At 35.6% G+C, this 19823-nt stretch overlaps 1 protein-coding gene across 1 annotated transcript; it reads right to left on the minus strand.

Annotated features, from left to right (window-relative positions):
- Positions 1–4867: 4867 nt before the first annotated feature.
- Positions 4868–12917, minus strand: LOC121656201 (toll-like receptor 13). The gene is made up of 3 exons (XM_042011276.1): positions 10381–12917; positions 8349–8466; positions 4868–7789 (listed from the first exon to the last, which is right to left on the minus strand). Exons 1-3 carry the CDS (start codon positions 12878–12880, stop codon positions 7549–7551), a joined length of 2859 nt encoding a protein of 952 aa, XP_041867210.1. The 5' UTR covers positions 12881–12917; the 3' UTR covers positions 4868–7548.
- Positions 12918–19823: the final 6906 nt, after the last annotated feature.

The following is a 19823-nucleotide window of genomic DNA, read 5'->3' on the forward strand; positions in this document are numbered from 1 at the left end:
GCACCATGACAAAACAAGACTGACAAAGTAAGTGACCTCCTGTCTGAAACAACAAAGAACCAGCAACCCCCTGATGGTCTACCCAATGATAAGCATTTACACAGAGCAAGTAAAGAACTTAGCATAAATGGCAAATTAATTACACACACACACACACACAAAAGATATTTATTTCCTTTCTAAAATAATCTTTTGTGTCTATAGGATCTTCTTATTCTTATTATAATTATTGTTGGTTATAGTTGTTGTAGGGTTATTAAGTATTTATCTTAGGCAATAAGTTATTTGTATTTCTAACAATGCTAGGATGGGGCCCAAAGTGCTAAAATGTCCACTCCATTTCTGCAAAAGCACATCCCCTCTCGACAGTCCCAAAAAGATAACCATTCATAAGAAGTTAGCCAAAAGATTTCATGAGCAAAACTTGAAATATCTGAAAGAGGAAAATGAAATGAAAATAAATTCTGCAAGTTGAATTGAATATGAGGTTGGTGCAAAAAAGAAATACTAATGAGACAGCTGTGATTAACCATCATGACATAAAATGAAAAGTAACAATCTTTTTTCTAAATATTCCTTAGTGTGTTTCAATGGCTACGAACTATAGCTAAAAAGAGTCTTGGGTAACTCACTCTTCATCCACAGTTTTTGGTTTTGCACATAACAAATGCAATCAAATAGACTGTAATCAAAAACCAAACTGTACCTTCCATATGTGAATACTGCTCATCTAACTGAAGTGCTGCATTGTGAAAGCATCTCTGAGTGCAGGTCCTTCTTGGTAATTGCTCAAGCATCAGCTTTAAAGTATTTCCTTTGTATGTATAAAAGTGGCCTGGAAAGTTATTTAATTAAAATAAATCAGTCTGCAAGCAGTCTCGTGGAAGATTGGTCTTCATTTAATAATTCAGATAGCTCATACTCCCCAGCAAACAGCAGAACTTAAACATGAATGAATGGATGGGTGGATGGATGGATGGATGGATGGATGGATGGATGGAAGGAAGAGGGGGATAAAAAAAACGCATTAAAAAGACCATAGAAGAAGACAGGACACATGTACACAATGTTGAAGTAGTTACCTGTGGTAAAGTCATTGTTACATTTGATTGTTAATGCTCATGTCTGAAAGAACTTTGGCCACTGATGGCCCATATCCCATTACAACTGTGCTAGATATCAGTAATTTGTAATCCATACTACTAGATGTTCGTAATTCTTACTCATTGTACCTTTAAATTGGACTGAAACACATGACTGCATGTGGATAATCTGAACTGCAGGGGGTAGAATGAAAGATTAAGCTGCTACAAGTTGATTTTAAAATGAATAAAATCTGAATGTAATATTACTGTTTTTCCTGTGGGAGCATACTGATATCACAGTAAATCATCTCGCCCTCCTCACAACAACAACACATCAACCTGATATATTACACTGAGCCTGAACTGGGACCCTGCAAGTTTTACAGTTTGATGATTCTAATAATAAAGTCTGCTGTGGTTTAGTTTCACAAATCAAGTCAAGACAAGACAAAGCAAAATAATCAAATTAAATTATGGTATTAGTGCACTGCATGTCAGCTCAAAATGTTGGTAATCAAACCTATGAAAGCATGTCAGCAGAAGAAGAATTTAACAGAAAAACGTTTGTGTTCGTTCTATTATTTCTCCCTTGACCCATGAAATCTGCACAGTAACCTTTAACTTATCTTGCTTTTAATTGTTTTAATTTGATTTTTTATGTTGTTGTGATTTTGCTATTTTTTCCTCCCTTTTATTAGCATTACAGATGGTGAAAAACAACATTTAATGTGCTATGTAAAGCACTTTGAATTATCTTGTACATGAAATAAACCTGCCTTGCCTTTTATATTGTAGCAAAGCCCAAATGCCTCAAAGTGATCCTGGGTCTAATTAAAGAGCAAAAATTTGTTGAATCCTTAAAAATTCAATATGTCAGGGACACCTTGACATGAGTTCTGCAGGCCGAGGATCAAATCAGCAACTCTCAGGCTAAGTGACGACCACCCTACTCACTGAGTCACACCGCTCCTAAAAAAGTGGGCAATTTCTAAAACAACCTGTTCTACTAAGCACTTCTCCATGTTTGTCCTTCAGGCAGCTTTTCTTTCCAAACTCTAAGTTCTGTTACCAGAACAGTTGCGTGTCTGTTTTAAAATTTGACCTCAGGACACAAAGTCAGAGATAAGCATCTCTTCCTCAGGAATGACTGATAAACATTCACTCTTTACCACTTTTAAACTGGTTTAATTTTCGTATATTTTTGTGTCAGATTGGTTTGTTTGCTTTTAGTAAAGGTGTATATTTTTTGTCCATGGGTCTGTTGTTTTGCATAAAAATAAAGGTAAAATAAGTAAAACAGATCATAAAAGGTCTTAAGAGGGGGAGAATAGAATAGAGAATAGAGCTCAATGCAGGGTTATGAGAATTATGTTGTTTATTCTGTTTCATGAAAAATAAAATGTTTGTTTAGAGGACTGTTTTAAACAGAAAAGTGCCACCTGTAACAAACAAGGGCATTATGGATCTTCATGTGGTAATAGTTGCTGGCTGATCTAATCTCCAACGTATTAAGCTGCACATGATTTCAAATAAACAGAATTATCCTTTAATTATCTGATTAGATCTCAGAATTAGGCTGTAGTATCAGAACCAGGCGACTGACACTAAATTGCTGCTGAAATGTTAATGAAGTTGGATTAACGTCTCAGTCATGGCAGACAGTTTTCAGCAGATTTAAACAGTTTTACTTGGAAATCTCGGAACATTTTGCTGATCAAACTTTTACTTCAAGGATTCTACTTGTAAGGAAATTAACTTATTCTACCACTTTTTCTTAAGAAAGGGATCAGAAGACTTGTCCCTACACTTTGGGGGATAGTGTTGCATTTAAAGGAGTAAAAGTTTCATCATGGCTGATCTCTGGGAGCCTGTGGACGTGTTTCTTGAGTCTCAGCCTGTAAGGTGACATTGTAGAGGTGTGTTTCTATGTCTGCACTCGCTCTGGGGATCAGATGAGGTGTAACAGCAGCAGATTGCTCTGCAAATCTGAAGAGTTCCTCTCACTGCTTCTAATGTCATGCGATAAAAAGCTGCTACTTGACGACTTGTTACCAGGTAACATTCTCATTTTAAGCCATTAAAGCTGACGGCACTTCGGTAAATGTGTCGCTGTGTGCTTGTTTAAGATTCTAGTTTTGTGACTTGCTTCTTCTTTTTTTGGGTTTTGATTTCTTTAAACAAAAAATTATTGGTTTTTATAAATTATTAAAAAGTTTGATTGTCATGACACAAATAGCAAACGTTCTATAACAAGAATGATGAAATCCACCAGATCTAATGACATGATGGCTGCTCCATACTAATACATTATTTTGGGGGTACTAGTTATTTGAAATTCTCATCTATAGCCTTTCCCATTACTTATCTTTTATAATCAACAGCTGTGCTTATTTTCTTTTCATAAGAAATTAACTGAATGTGGAGCAGAATACATTTTACAACCTTCATAAAACTGATCAACCTCTCTAAAGATGGCTTGGTTGTCATCTGTGTTGAAATAATCAGCTTCAGCTCAAGTGGTTTGCAGAGTTCGTAATAAAATGATAAACACAAAGACCTGAAACTGACGTTTAAAAGGAGTCGACTGAAGCGTCTTTCACTGCGGATTTGCTGAATAAGACCAAACACTGTTCAACCAATGAAGTATGAGAAACACGGGCATGCATGCACAATTACTGCAAGGTTTGATCAATACAGACATATTAAGAAAGTATTGATTAAGGAAATTAAAGGTGTAATTAATCTACGAGCAGCTGGTCTTGGCCCCATTTTCTCCTAATCAATAACACACTGATGCTGCTACTTAATATGCAGCACCTTTACGCCTCTGATCAATAAAACACTGAAGTTGCAGTCTGTTGGTCACCCCTAAAGACAAAAACACTGGAACATTTTCAGGTCAGATTACATAAAGTCTTATAGTGACATCCAGTAATTGTCCCTTTAACATTATAGATACAGTATAATGTGTGCTGCATGCATTAACACACAACAGTTGAATACCTGGTATATATCCAATGAACTAAAAGAATACTAAATATTTAAGATAGTTAAAGTTACAATCAATTTATTGTTTAAAAAAAAAAAAAAAAAACCAAAAAAACCCCTTGGTTCATTATATCACATAGAATCATTTTATTAACAAGTAGCATACACATAGGGCTTGAATTACCCAGGGGGCTTTAGGGGGGCCTTATTCTCAGGCATGCACTGTGACTTCACAGGTCATGTGCACTCATATATTTGTGCTCAACAGTTTTATCAAAAACATGTTTACTGCCACAAACATTCTGATACTTCTGCATGAAGCTGATTCAGTCATATAGGGAGGAAAGTTATTTTAACAACCACAAAAATCAACCAATTTGAGTGGCCGCTGCTTGGATGACTTGGATGGCTGCTTGGATGGGTCACAGTAACTACTTGGTATCAAATCGATATCAAGTAAATCCAGGGCAAGTATTGCAGATATGTTGTGCTTGAAATTTCACAATCACTTAATGATATTTTAATTATTGATGATTATCATTATCCTTATCAAGCACAGCACAAAGATTATTGTAAAATAAAACGTGTTATTACCAAATTAACGGCAGAACTGAAAAATGGTAATTTAAGCATTTTATTTGTTAACAATACAAAATAACATCATCAATGTAACAAAATAATAAAATAACTGTTATTCCCTTTTATCACACACATTTGCAAAAAATAAAGAGTGAAAATTTGCCAAACAAAAGCAAAATCGGCTATTGGTTGGCTCTCATTCACATTCTTTGGCTTTTTTGCCCCCAAAGACATCTGAAAGAAAAATATTGACATCATCCTGCTGGTTAGCGATTGATACTGATACTCGCCTTGGTTTTGATAATATCAATATTTGAATCAATCCGCCCAGCCCTAGCTCACAGTACAAAAACAAAGAAACAATGCTGGTGTCCAACAGGTGAAAAGACAAGGAATGGATCACCTGCATTATTCAGTTTTTTTTTTTTTAATAATATTGGATTAGATTTACATAGCGCTTTTCAAAGCACCCAAAGTGCTTCACGCTGTATTCATTATTCGTCCACTCCTCATTTACACATGGTGACGCACCATGTGTTGCCACAGTTGCCCTGAGGTAGACTGACGGAAACATGGCAGCTAATTTGCTCAAACGGCCTCTCCCACCACCACAGAACAATCAACCACATTGATAAACTGGCGATGCTCAAGGACAAAATGATAGATTGACTCGGGGAGCAGGATTTTAACCTCCAACCTTCCAGTCATTGGATGACCCGATTTACCATTTGAGCCCCAATCATTCAGAATATTTAACGCTTTAAATGAATAAACACACAACACTTAAAATTTATACTATTCTATTTGAAAGAATCATTTGTCTGTTACTTGGCTGCAACAGAAAAAATCAAGACAAAATATTATTCCTAAAGGTAACAATTTATTTATATCATGCAAAACTTTTGTTTGGTACCAGGCCCAGATGGACTTAAGTGTTCTCCACACTAGCCCAAGTGGACCACGAGGCAGAAGTAACAAAGTCTTTTATACACTCTGGTCAACATGGGTGGGATTTCCTCTTCTCTCTGTTCATTTCTCACATGCTCTCTGATCCCAACTCTGGTTTTATCTGGTTCTAGCTAGTTCACTCCTGCAGCTGTTTAGCTGCTGATTACAACAACAGATCCATCTCTCAGACTGCTGACCCCCACTCAGTTGATGGAAAAATACTGTGTCACCGGTACTGGGACAACATATGATTCACACAAAAACATAGATATGAGCAAATAATATTCATTCTTACATTGTTTAAGAAACAACAGGAAACTTATGGAAAAATTAAATATAACCTGAAAGTGGAGTAGAGCTCCCTCTCTGAGTCTCCGATGAATGCTTTCATGGGAGCTCATTTGGTTTTCAGGGGAGCCGAGCTCCCCTCAGCTCCCCATTATTCAAACCATGCTAAAGCATTATATACAAAGCCATCTTTCTTTCACTTCAAGCATACAGTTTCTCACAACACCCTTTTTTTTATAACTATATGGTACAATCCATCTGGTAAAAAAAAAATATATATATATATATATAATAAAATAAAATAATATTAAAAATGAATGGAAAAAAATCAATGCAGCTATCTGGCCTATCACAATTAAAAATTATTTATACAATTAATCTTTTCATGCATAAATTTAAAGAAAAGGCAATGCCACATTTTTCACATACAGTATTTCACTTTTACAAACATGTACAGTGATGTTTTTTTAGTTCTAAATTTCTAAATCCTGTTTTACTTTTATTAATTTAATGTATCTTTATCTATTTTAATATTTTTAAAATAATATTTATCACATGAACATAAATATGCTATAAAAATATTGCTGTGTCTTTTTCTTTTCTTGTTTATCATTGAGGCAAACTTGGTAATTACAAGGAATTTATGTATATCTATTTATTGTGGCAATGTATTGGATGGTTCACAAATGTACATTGAAGAGACTAATATAGAAGTATACCATCCTCAGCCAGGCATGTAGAAAACAGCTTTTGAATAAGGGTTCAAAATTGTGGACATTATACATAAATGAAAAGAAAATAAAAAACAAAAACTGATGCATGTATAATCCTTGTAACTCTATAAAAACAGATCATTCAAACCTACAGTAATTTTACATCACTGTAAATATGGATAAATCACATTTTAAAATACACTTTTATTACTCTATTTCTCTATTCATTTCCAGTTAATTAGCTGTTTTACATTATAACAAATATGTGAATAATGAATATCCGTGGAATTAAAATATAGAAAGAAAACTAAATTTTTTTATGTTAGTTACATTATCACCCACAATTTTTAAATTATACCAAATGCAACTTGCCACAATTTTCCAGGCATAAGTTGGATTATTTGTGAGATTAAAACAAAAAAAGACCAATAACATTTTTCTCTTTAACAAATTGCAGTGTTGACAATTTTTACTCCAGTTAAATAAAGTAGTATTATTTATCTTCTCTTTTATATTGTAGCTGCTGATGTGAACAGATTTTGAGCTAGACGTCACATGAACATCATCAACTTCCATATAAAATGAGGTTCATAAATTGCAACAGATAATAAAATGAAGCAAAAATAAATTTATGCAGTTAATGACATAATGTAAATGAATTGATATTTCTGTTACTTCCAACCTAAGTATGTGTATATATATATATATATATATATATATATACACACACACATCCATTGGTGTACACTTGGTGTACACTTATTTTAGGTGTTTCAAATTCAATCATAGCCCCCAACACCTTTTTTTACATAACATTTATTTCCTTTTTCTCCTCCTTAAAATTTTCTGTTCTTCATTTCTTTTCCACTCATGTGAGCATTTCTGCTTATAAAAGGGTTGTCTTTATAATGAATCTTTCAGTTAACTCATAGGATACATTAGTTTCCTCAGCATCCTCTCTCTCCAGTCAGCGGGTCTGTGTTCTCGTTGAGTGTGTCCTCCGTTTGCAGAGCTCTCTGGACGTTCTGCCAGAAGAGCCCTGGGTGTTGTGCAGCCTGAGGCCAGCTCAGGTAGCTACGTTTCTTTATCAGCTTTCTCATGCGGAAATGTGGAGCAAGCTGATGAGAAGGGATCTCCTCCAAAAACAGGAGGATCAAAACGTCCTTTTTCTCATCAAACAGACGGAAACTGTCAAAGGTTAGAAGACAAAGAAACTGTATTTGTAATGCAGTTTAAATTATAAAATTTCTGCTACCTCATACTATTTATTAGTCCAGTATGATTGCCTGATAGTTATCACATTGTGTGACTTTACTGTACCTGCATTATAATGAACTCAGACTTTAATACAAGCGTTTTCAAGACTTCACTTGTCTTCTAAGACGTACATACACTATACACTGTACACTATCGTCCCCTAGCACAGATTCTGATAGGTCACAGATTTTGGTGCATTCTAATTGAATAAATAAATAATTCCTTATTTCGATTCATGTAAGATCAATTTTTTCCAAACTGCGTCAGAACCAGAGTAACCAGTTTTTTTTTTTTTTTTTTTTTTTTTGTTTTGTTTTAGATCGTTTCATATAATTCTATCAGCTGTCAGGACTTAGCGACGGTTCAGCAGATATGACTGAAAGCGATTTCTATTCAAATAACTAAATTTGCTTTAGATGGCATGTGCACAGATCTTTATTTCTGTATATCTGTCAAAAGAAGACAGAATGACGGAAGACAGTTCCCCCACCTGGCCATCTGGATCTCTCTGGAGCACCACTCGCTCTGCAGGTAGTGCCGACTGATCACACAAATGGTTTTCCTGCTGCCGTAGATGGCATCTGTGATGTTCTCTATGATGGGTTTACCTGCAGACACAACATGTATTCAGCTGCGTTTTCACTGGTTTCTTGACAAACAGACAAAAGAATGCCACGAGTACTGTTCATCAGTTGATATCTTCAACTTTGCTCTGAACTGTAGAAAAATTATAAAGAAAAGATTAAATGAGCCAAGCTGAGGTAGAGTTTGCTGCACTTTTTATTATCCTTTTGAAACTGACTCCAATGTGTCCAATCTGCCCAAGGGTTGCTTTTTAGTAAGTACCTTTAAATCTAAGAACTGCATGCAAGTACATCAAATTGTATCTTCGTGCCACACAGCATAACCAGTGGAACGTGTTTGATGAAAGGAACATCAGTGCATCTATATGTGACTGACTCTAGGAACTGAGAAAGGGGATGTGAAATCTGCAGAAAATAAACTGTATGTTTAGCACTCGACTAAATTAGGATAAATCTTTACCAACTTAAACAAACTTCAAGCTTGACTGGCCTTAGAAATCTTTATGTAAAAATGAAACTGTAAATATAGTCATTTACAATGACATGCACAAATTATCTATGAGTCATATTACCCTCCTGGGACAAAGCTGCAAATAAAATAAATAAATGTAACTAAATTGTCATTTGATGATGGATACTGCTTTAAACTTGGATTTAAGTTGGCCTCTTCTCAAATGGCAAATGGTCTATATTTATATAGCGTTTTTACCCAAAAGTCACACACACTAATTATACAGATTATTGATAAACAGATATCCACCCAATGGTATTGTTAGGGAGGGCTGGGGCTACCCTAAAATGTTCTTAAGCCACCCTAAAAAATCCTAAATTTGTTAATGGCATTAATGGTTTTGGTGATTGTGTTGTTAGCAGTCGACTGAGCTACAGATTGAAACATAAAATTTGAAATCCAGCAGCCAAGTCTGGTGATTGTTTATTTCTTTTGTCACCTTTCACTCCATCTGCAGTTGCACCTGCATGTAACACCATAAGTCTATCATAAAATGTAAGGGGAGTTTTTCAAAAGATGAGAGTAGTAGACACTAGCTCCAGTTAGTTAACAGCAAAATCTTGGCTATTATTGATAAAGTACTCTCTGTTTTATGAAAAACTTGCGAGATCTGTTAAGTGAAATTATCAGCATAATTTTGTGTTCTTTTATTGCTGGTTTGCTCTCAAAATAAGAAAATGCCACCTGTATAGAAAACAGAGACATCTGTTCAAGAGGCGATGGTCTCTGATACAGACAATTAACAGAGTTTATTTGGGAAGTAAAGACTAAATTAGGATGAATTAAAGACCAATGGATGTTTGTAAGCCAAATCAGGCTGACCCTTCAAAATGGGGAGTTCTGTTTCTATGTTCAAGTCATTATAGTGAGGGCATGTAGATCCAGAGAAACAGAAGGGGATGCAAATGAATGAAGAAAGAGACCAAACAGATCTAGAGATAGAAGAAGCAACTTCTTCTATGGTGGATTTGATTTAGGTATTAAAGCCACAGGGTGTTGATAAAGGAAGCAGAACAGCAGCCCACAAAGTTGTGGTGCACAGAAAAGAGTGTTACATTCCTTTTTATGGTAATAATTAAGGTAGAAACAGCCCAGATATGTTTGGAGTTTAAAATGAGGTAATAAAGAGTTAGATCCTTTTCAATACAATCCAGTTAGATTTCACTGTGAGCTTTAAATTCTCACTTGAGTCATTCTCCTGTATTCTACAGGAAAGTAAAAACTAAAGCCATATCCTGGTCAAATCAACAGTGCAGCAATTGTAATTGTGATTTTAACACTGGTGGAAAGGGGCAACTTTGTATGTCCTCTCATTGGAGTTAGTCCCCCCATCTTTAAACATTGTCTTTAAACATCCCTGTATCCACCAGTTAAAATTTTACTTGTGAAAATAGGAAAAGATGATGAGAGATGCAGTTAGATTTTACCTGGTTGGAAGTCTCTGTGGTGCAGACAGAGTCTCCAGCCCTGTTCTCCCTCCAGCACGGGAAGCATCTCTTGAAAAACCCATTCCTCATCATGGATGTTGTAGGAAACAAAGGCATCAAACTGATGGCGATTTACTTTCTTTTTCTTTCTGCTGTCGTAGAGAAAGGCTAGGAGGAGGTGGAAAGCGTAAACCAGCTGCCACCGCAGGAATTGGTAGAAAAAGGATGTCATAAGAGTCAGAACAACTAGACAAGTGCTGGAAATGAAGTAGAGGAAACTATCAACCATCCAACAGGATTGGACGTCAATGTCTAGTAACATGCTTCCTTGTAAAGCCACAGGAAAAGAACACGTATATTGATGAGCATTTACGACGTATGTTTGACTATTTTTCTTTACCCACTGAATGAAGCCAGCATTGGAGCAATCACAGGTAAATGGGTTATTGTTTAGGTCCAAGTATGTTAAAGATGGGAGAAACTGGAAGGCGGTCTCATTGATTATTGTAATTTCGTTGTAGCTCAGTTTCAGATATTTGAGTGCAGTGAGATTAGCCTGAACCAGAAAATCCAAAGACTTGAGTTTACACTGAGTAAGATTTAGAACCTGCAGGTTTGGAATTGTTTGAAAAAGTTCAGGACCCAAATCTGACAAATCAGTTTGTGCAAATGTCAGACTTTTGAGTTGGTAGTTATACTGAAATGTGTCACATTCAGGAGCTTGAAGGTAGACATTCACAGCTGTAAAGTCCTCCAAATGTTGCATATCATGGAGCATTCCTATTGGTACATCAAGAGGGAAGCCATAGTGATAACCACTGCAGATTACTGTGAAACGGTTCAATGATTTGAAGGGTATATAATCAACTACATCATTCAGACTCGAACTTCTGAAAGTGTCTGTAAATTTAAAGTGGATCGTAAGATCTTTCAAATGGTGTAGTCCATTGAAGCTGGGTTCATACTCAAGTGGAAGAGATACAATAAGACTTTCCATGTTATGCAACCCTTTAAATGTTCTACGTTTCACCCTTGTAACATGATCTGATTTCACATTCAGAAGTTTTAAGGACTGTAAACCTTGAAAATCCCCCCCTTGTAGAATGGCTATAGAGTTTTGGCTTATATCCAATACCTCCAACTTTTGCAGGGTAGTTTTAAAAGTGCCATCCAATCTCCACAACAGATTGTTACTCAGGTCTAAAATCTTCAGATTAGTAAGATTTTCAAAGGCACATCTATTCAGTTTGGCAATGTGGTTAGTGTTCAGAGAAAGCTTTGTAAGATTTGTTGTGTTCACAAAATCCTCACAGGTCAAGTCAGAGATGAGATTGTCCATCATGCTCAAGATCTCAAGGGAGGCAAGGGTCCTAATGTCATCAGGAACCTTGGTGAGCAGGTTGCTCTCCAGACTCAGGGCATGCAGTTTCTTCATTGATTGTATTGAACCTTTTGGTAGTTCAGTAATGGTAGTAAGTGACAGATCAAGCTCTCTTAGGTCAGAGCATGGTGAAAGTTGAAGAGTCAAGTTACCAAGATGGTTGTAAAACAGTTCCAGCCTCCTCAATGTTGGCATTTTGCATACTGTGGCAAATAGTCCTTTGTTAAACCACCTGGTCATGTAATTAAGTCTTAGATGCATCAGTGAGTCGAGACTCCACAGGACTTTTTGGATATCTTTAAAGGAAAGCATAGGGTTATTAAGATACAACTGTGTGATATTCCTCAGGAAACTCTTGTCAGGTATGTTCCATTTCATTCCAGGTCCTTGTCCGGTTTGGGAAAGTTGTATCCTCTGAAGGTAAGGAAAAATTGGTGTCGTGATGCTGAACCTTTCCAGCTCATTACTAGAAATATCTAAAACTCTTAGATTGGAGGAAGAATTCAGCAGCAGGTTTTTGGTCTGAAAGGATGAAAATTTATTTGAATTAATGTGAAGGCACTGTATTTGTGGGAGCTGTAGGACAGGCTGAATCTCAGTGACTTCTTGGAGCTTATTAGAACCTAAATCCAGAATCTGTAAACTAGTCAGAAACTGGAAGGCTGAGATATGAATGAACTTGATCTCATTATCGCTTAAGTCAAGCAGGGTAAGGTTGGACAGGCCCTGAAACATATTACATGTCAGATTTGTGAGCTTGTTCATGCTCATGCGGAGAGTTTCCAATGCCACCAAATCAATAAAAGATCCATCATCCACATGAGTGATGTGATTTGAATACAGACTCAGATTTCTCAGCTTTGACATGCCACTGAAACCTTTGTTAATCCTCTCAAGCAGATTGTTAAAGAGTAGTACGGAAACAGCATTTTTGGGGATGTCATCAGGAATGGCCACAAGTTTCTTGCTTGAACAGTCCAAAGACACATCATCCGAGGGATTCTCCCTATAACTAATGCTGCAGTTTTTTAGTGAATAAGCCAGTAAAAGGTTAGTATGAAGGAGAAGAGACAGAAGTCCAAAAATAAAATGTGGAGAAAAACCTCCCATATTAGGCATACTTGTCGAGTTTCTGTGAGGTTGTGGTTAATGTTGGTTTTGGGTGATTATCTGTAAAAGACACAAACACACAAACATAAAATCTGAAATATTATACAGTACCAATTTAGTCACAAAAGCAAGCGTTTCTCAGTAACCCTAACCCTAACCCCCTGCTATAAAAGCACTTCTTTTTTGAGAGTTGAGTTTATCAAGTCTTGTGTTGCACATTTAAAAACAAGTCACTCCCAGGCGTGTGTGAGTGTGAAAAACTTTACTTCTTTTTTTATTTCTGAAAAACAAAAACACAAGCACGTTAGCACGCAGCTGCACACTGCTGGCTATACTTACTGAACGACACTTCCATGTTTTTTAGCCTCATCAACACTCACACGACAATATTTTATACACTCACATAACTAGTAGTCTGGCAGACAATAGTGGTTACACCCACGACTTTTAGGTGAGATGCTAGCCAGAAAAAATACTGTCAAGTTCCACATTCTCCATTTTAACTTCCAAACTTTCACACAGATATGCATTCCTACAAGTCCGACACTTTATCACACACCCATGATGCTACCCTTTTCACACTTTCCCTTTTGCTCCTGCTTACCTGAAACACAAAGACACAAGCACATTAGCACATGGCTGTACACTGCTGGCTTTTGGAGCTCACTGAATGACACTTCTACATTTTTCAGCCTCAAGGACCCATAAGTTGCCAAGGTGCCTGCGGAAGTTTACTAATTCATTAAAATGACCTCCCAGAAAATTAGTAATTGATGATTTTACACCAAATATGAATGAAAGTAATCAAATTAAAGATTGGAGTGAGTGTCAAAGGTTCATTTTCCACAGTCCACTTCTCATTTCAATATAGCCGACATTCCTGTAGGTCCCCCACACCTGTCTAAAATTAAATATGATGCAACAGCTAAAAAAACCAAACATGGTTGGTAGTGATATAATTAAAACATACTGTAAGAAACCAGATACAAAGATGACTGCAGAGACACACATTTTACCAAACGCATACAAAAATTCCACAAAGACACTCTAATGCTAATTAAATGCTAATGTGAAAAGTTATATAATTTAATTTTTTTCTCTTGTTTTTCTTTTTAGTACACAAAACACATCCAGAAAGCTTCTCTGTCTCAGAGTAGTAAGTTCCATAGGTTTGGGTCATGACTGACAAATACGACATCTCCAGTTTTTTTTCTGGTTCATTCTTTAATTAATTAACAACAGACGATCAAAGTCATATCAGAGCTATAAAGTGCTTTAGTCTTTTGAGCTTGTTTGTGCCCATTTTCTAAGTAAAATGACTTAAAAGTAAATTCTGACAGAAACAGGAACCCAGTGTAAAGCTGCTAAAACTGGACTAATGTGTTCTCTTTTCCTGGGTTTGGTTAGTAGCTGGGCTACTAGTTATGACAAAGTTTTCCCTGGATGGCCAGTAAAAAGTGCACTTGAGACAAATACATCAGTCTTTTGAATTGGTTTTGTTTTTTTTTTTTTTTTGAGTCATACATGCTTTAAGTTTTGCAACATTTCTAATGTAAAACAATGATGATTTTGAAATGTTTTTAAACTTTCAATGTTTGAAAAAGAAAAGCAATGGAAAAACATTTCCTTACCTTCTTTGTTATTTCTGGGGGACAAGGAAAATAATGTTTTTAACAAATGGTTGAGATATCGTAAACATAATTATAGTAAACATTAGTTAAATGTTCAATGCTTGAAACAGTAAGATGGTAATACACTCTTTTAGTATTACATACCCAAACCAAGTGGTCGAGATGACTCAGGCAGGTTTGCTTCCACCATTGTGGAATAAAATTAATTATATGAATGAAATAAATGAAACATTTTGCTCTAGCAAATGGTGGAGGAGACAGCGAAAGTATTAATATCCTTCTCAAAGCTCACATTTGAATCTGAAATAACACCCAAACGTGTAATTTTCAATTTGACCCAGGAAGTTCATTTTCTCAAGTTGGCAATTAACATTTCTCTTTTGATTTAAGGTCGAACTAATAGCATTCCTATTTGTTTTTATTTAACTTTAAAAACATTATTCCATTTGTTTATGGTTAGTGGACATATAGTGATGATTTTATAGCAGCACTATCACTTCAACAGAGATACGGTTAGATGTCAGTGGTAAAACTACAGAAATATACAGTACATTGTGTTCTATAATGATATCAGCAAGTGGGAGCATATATAAGAAAAATAAAGAATAAGAAAATTTTTCAAACCAATAACTAATTTAATTTTCACAGAAGCCTGGAAAAAAGGTTGGAATCATTTACAAAAACAGGTTTTAAAACACACATTCACACTGTTTTCAGTTTAAATGCTGTTTTATAATGTTTGATAATCAAAATAAGTTATTTTTTGTGTCAAATGTTGTGATACTCACAGCTCATCATCAGCTCTTCGTTTAGCATCCATCAGAGTTCAGCAATGAACTGTGAAGCACCACTTCCCTTCTCTACAAAAACATACAGGGTACATTTGCATCTGGTAGTTGTTGCTCAACTTCCTTTCAGTAGATACTAAGAATTCAAACTCTAATCAATCTTGGTTAAAATTACTGAACACTTACTTAAACACAATTGGTGACTCAAAGACATTTACTGAGCAAAAGCAAAATAGAAAATGACACAAACAATATATATATATATATATATATATATATATATGTATATGTGTGTGTTTAGATTTTTGCTTACAGTAGCTATAGATGCCGTTAAATTAGAGTTTTGTTCAAAATAATCAGCAGTACTAAGTTGGACAAAACACATAATAGGATTAAAGTTTGCAGAATTTCTGCTGTGTTCACACCTTTTTTTGACTAAAGTATCCATGAAAATACAGAGGTTACACATTTGAAGGAGTTAAAATTTTAAAAAGTGAAACAGAATACAAATAACCTAATGTGTTAAATATATTCTCAAAAATGCAGCTTCAGAACACAAGTGTGAGCTCCAGCCCTCCCCATGTGCTTGCTTCCCTAAATCATTAGTTCCTCTTCATCTTGTTATGGCCACCACTGCTAGGTGATAATTACAAAGTCCTGCCAGCCTTTATTTTTCTGGTGTCTCCTTCATTAAAGTGAGTCTTTTTATTAGCCTTCAGTCCATCAACAGTTTTCATCTATCTGAACATCTTCTCTGACTGCATTCATATCAATGCTTTTAATTTTGGACGTGTAAATGAGACCTCTTGCATGGTCCCCATAGCGGGCTAGCTGGTGACAGACTTTAAAGAGAGGAAGAGGTCAGAGAAACCAAAGCTGTCTGAATTAGATTACACACAGTATACATACTATATTCAAAGGTAGATGTGTATGAAATAGTTTACAAAGCAGCTTTCATATATGTGGTGATGTAAAGAAGTGTTCTAAGGTTCTTTACTCAACACCTAATCAGTTAACTAACTATATTTTAGGGACTGTTATGACCTGACTCTGCTGTATAAATGAGCAGGAACGTATGGAACTGTGGCAAGATTTTAAAGGTAAAACAATATTGAGTTTATTATTATGACAGGGGATGTGGTACAAACAATGGTGAAAAATGAAACTAGGGGGGTTAGGGTTAGCAATGCTGCTTAACAGAATGAAAACAAAAACAATCACCTAATTAACTCAAAATCAGCCAGTAAAAAAAGGACTAAACCCAAAGAGCTGGCCTTCAAAGTTAAATCTGTATACAAAGAAAATAGAAGCAGCACCAATAATTGAGAATCCTAACACTATACAAGTTAATACAAAAAAACAAACACTATGTACACAATAATATTCAACCTTACCTACCCCAACTCCACACTAACTGAGGGGCCACAAGGCTTTACAAAAACTATACAAATCAAGACTTCCAACAGTCAGAAATAAACACAAAACCAAGTAGTTTTAACATACTGGAAAATCAAACAGAAACCTTCGGTATAAACAAAAGAACTAAGCTATTAATCTATCCTATGCTATCAAATATAACCAATCACAAATCAGTTCAAGCAAGTTCTGGGGGAGACTGCTACTGAGCCAACTGTTGTCAATTGACTGAGCTGTTGCAGAAGGTTCTTATTTCCTGGTGGTCTCCAGCAGAAGCACTGATTGGTCCACCAGTTATCCAATGAGGAAGGTGAAGGCGAAAGTGTGACAGCTTCAGCCAATCCCAGCCAGGTAACAGAGAGTATTTACATCAACAATAACAGGGACAGTAATCCGGTAATGTAATTTATTAGTTTTAAAGGGAACAATACCCAACATGGGCTATGACAAAGTAAGAAAAAAAGGCATGTGATATGTAACTACAAAAACATAAAACACAGAAAATAGCTAAATAACTAAATAACTAAACTAAAAAGTGGCTTAGGTCTATCTTTGTAAAAGCAATATTGAAGTTAGGGCATCAGTCACAGGGTCGCCTGACAATCAAGGCATACAGAGTAAATAGGAGGAGTCTGTACACATAACCCTGTGGGATGCCAAATTTTTTACCCATGTTTTTGATTTCTAACAATGATTGTTTTATTTTTGTTTCATCTTGTTAACTCAACATAAAGAAAGTGTATTATTCATCATAATGTCAGTTAATAAGTTACAACAATGTCATTTTATGTTAAAATGGTGACATTTCTTGTTACCTTACGGACATAGAGGAGTCTAATATGACCACAATTTCACTGCAGCGTACAATCTGCTGTTGCTTTAGGAAGAACAAAGATAGTCATCTTTTGTTAATAATGTTTTAAATATCAAAGCTAGAAAAAACAGTTTTAAGTCAGACTTTGTTTCTGTCCTTCACTACATAACACCCAGAGGTTTCTGAGACAATTTTGTGTTGCCTTGACAACAGCATACTTAAAGTCTTAATGATGACAGAAACCCCTTTTATTTCTATCAATAATGGTACTGACGGAAGCAAGCAGTTGACATTATCTTCTATTTTTGGTGAGTAATACTGTGTTTTTTTTTTATTGGCCAATGGAAAACTAAACAAACAAACAAACAAACAAAAAAATATTACCCATTCTTAGTCAGTAATTCAGCATTTTAAAAGTTGGCTAGTTGGACTGTAACATAAATTTGAGACACAATTGTCGAGTGTTTTCTAAAATAAAGGGACTTTCATATATATTAAAAAAAGAAACGAGCAAAGTTAAACATTTAATCAAAGCCAGCAGAACAAAACAGGTTGAGCAGCAGCAAGACTGATTATCTTGTCATCTTATCATGCACTTTGCATGCCTCATCCACACGCTCACAGGTGCAATCAATGAAACCAATTAGCACAGTAAAGCCCATGTTCCACCCAGAGACTCTGCACTACCAATGCATGTCATGGCTTATGGGGTTTTGCTATAGTTTTATTCCTGTTCCTTAGTCTCTATTTTCTTGTAGTATGTGTTTTGGTTTTTTGTTTTATTTTGTAGTCACACATTTATATGTTCTGTTATCTTTGCTTCCTGTTCAGTTCACACCTGGTTTTACTTTTTCTGATTGCTCCACCTGCCCCTCATTTAGTTAGTTCTCCTTTTCAGTGTATAAAATACCCATGGGTTTCTTTTGTTCTCCGTCAATTCATCACCATTGCATTGTTCCTTTTTTCTTGTCGTTGTAGCCCATCGCTTAGTCCAGTCTGTGTATTTATTTTTTCCTTTTGGTTTGTGTTCCGAAAACCTGCTGTAGCAGTGCCATCTGTTTTAGGACTATAAACAGCTAACACCTTCCTCTTGCCTTGTTCCGCATTTTGAGTCCAGTCTCCACATCACACCCTGACACTGCTAGACACATTGGGGCGTAACAAGCAACTTTTTGGATCGAACAGCAGAATAAGAGGTGCATTTTATTTAAACAGAGCAGATACAGCTTAACATAGTTTCAATAAAGAGAATGCATTCGATATGCTGTACGAAGGGTTTAGCTGTCGCTTATTTTTAACATTCGTCCCTAGTTAATACTTTTACATCAACACAATAGAATTTAAATGACCAACATACTAAATGACATTATAGTAAATTAAGATCTATGCATGCTGTCATCACAAAAACCTTTAAAATGATAAATATTACTTGGTACACCAAAATACATACCACAAAACCACATAAATGTGCTACTTCCTTTAACAGTAAGTACATGGCTCTGACGGCACATGTGAGCAAGCTGGTTACAACTTTTTATTTAATTTTAGTTTATTTTATTGATTGATTGTGTTATGCATAAAAGCTGTGCAATGTAAAAAAATAACTGGACAATGCAACTTTCTATCTTATCTGTTGTTTGCTTGGAACTGATATGTAGTTGCAGTTCACGTATAAGTCCAAAAGCTCAAGAAAAACACATCAGGTGTATTCTGAGTTTAGAATCTGCCACACCAAATTATGTTGGTGTGGTAAGAAGAACCTCCTGCAAATGGTCACACCAACTAGTGGCACAAAACAGGAGATTTTAGCTGAACTTGAAAAAGTAAAAAATCAATCTTTTAGTGTATAAAATGAATGGTTTTACAATGATTGAGCCAAAAAACTACGGAAGTTTCTATGAAGTGTCCTTGACTTGCTCACTTGTTGTTAACTACTTGTAATAAAAAGTAAAATACTTGAAATGCAAAATTCAAAGCTACTGGAGGGCTCTACACTGCAGCAGGACCACATTACTTGAGACATTTAAGTGCTGCTTGAAATGGACAAAAGGTCTTTTACTCAGTGATGAAATTTGCACAAACACTCAACACTCCTTAACAAGCAGAGAAATACATTTAGTTTTCTGCTCCTAGATTCAGACAGAGGGCTGGAGTGCTCTTTTTAACTATTTATTTTGACATCAAAACACAGAATACAAGTTGCACATTAACCCATTAAGACCTGACCCATGAAAAAATGGTAAATTCTTTAAATATGAGGTCTTTATTTGGCCCTTTAAGAAAATGTAAAAAAAAAAATTACA

The sequence above is a fragment of the Melanotaenia boesemani genome, chromosome 17 (genome assembly GCF_017639745.1).
Source record: "Melanotaenia boesemani isolate fMelBoe1 chromosome 17, fMelBoe1.pri, whole genome shotgun sequence".
NCBI classification, from domain to species: domain Eukaryota; kingdom Metazoa; phylum Chordata; class Actinopteri; order Atheriniformes; family Melanotaeniidae; genus Melanotaenia; species Melanotaenia boesemani.

Excerpts from the sequence above, each read along its gene's own strand:
- LOC121656201 (XM_042011276.1), bottom strand. The coding sequence starts at position 12,880 with ATGCCTAATATGGGAGGTTTTTCTCCACATTTTATTTTTGGACTTCTG. Across the intron at positions 8,467-10,380 it reads CCACAGAGACTTCCAACCAG|GTAAACCCATCATAGAGAAC; the intron begins GTAAAATCTAAC and ends TTGTGTCTGCAG. Across the intron at positions 7,790-8,348 it reads AGAGAGATCCAGATGGCCAG|TTTCCGTCTGTTTGATGAGA; the intron begins GTGGGGGAACTG and ends AACCTTTGACAG.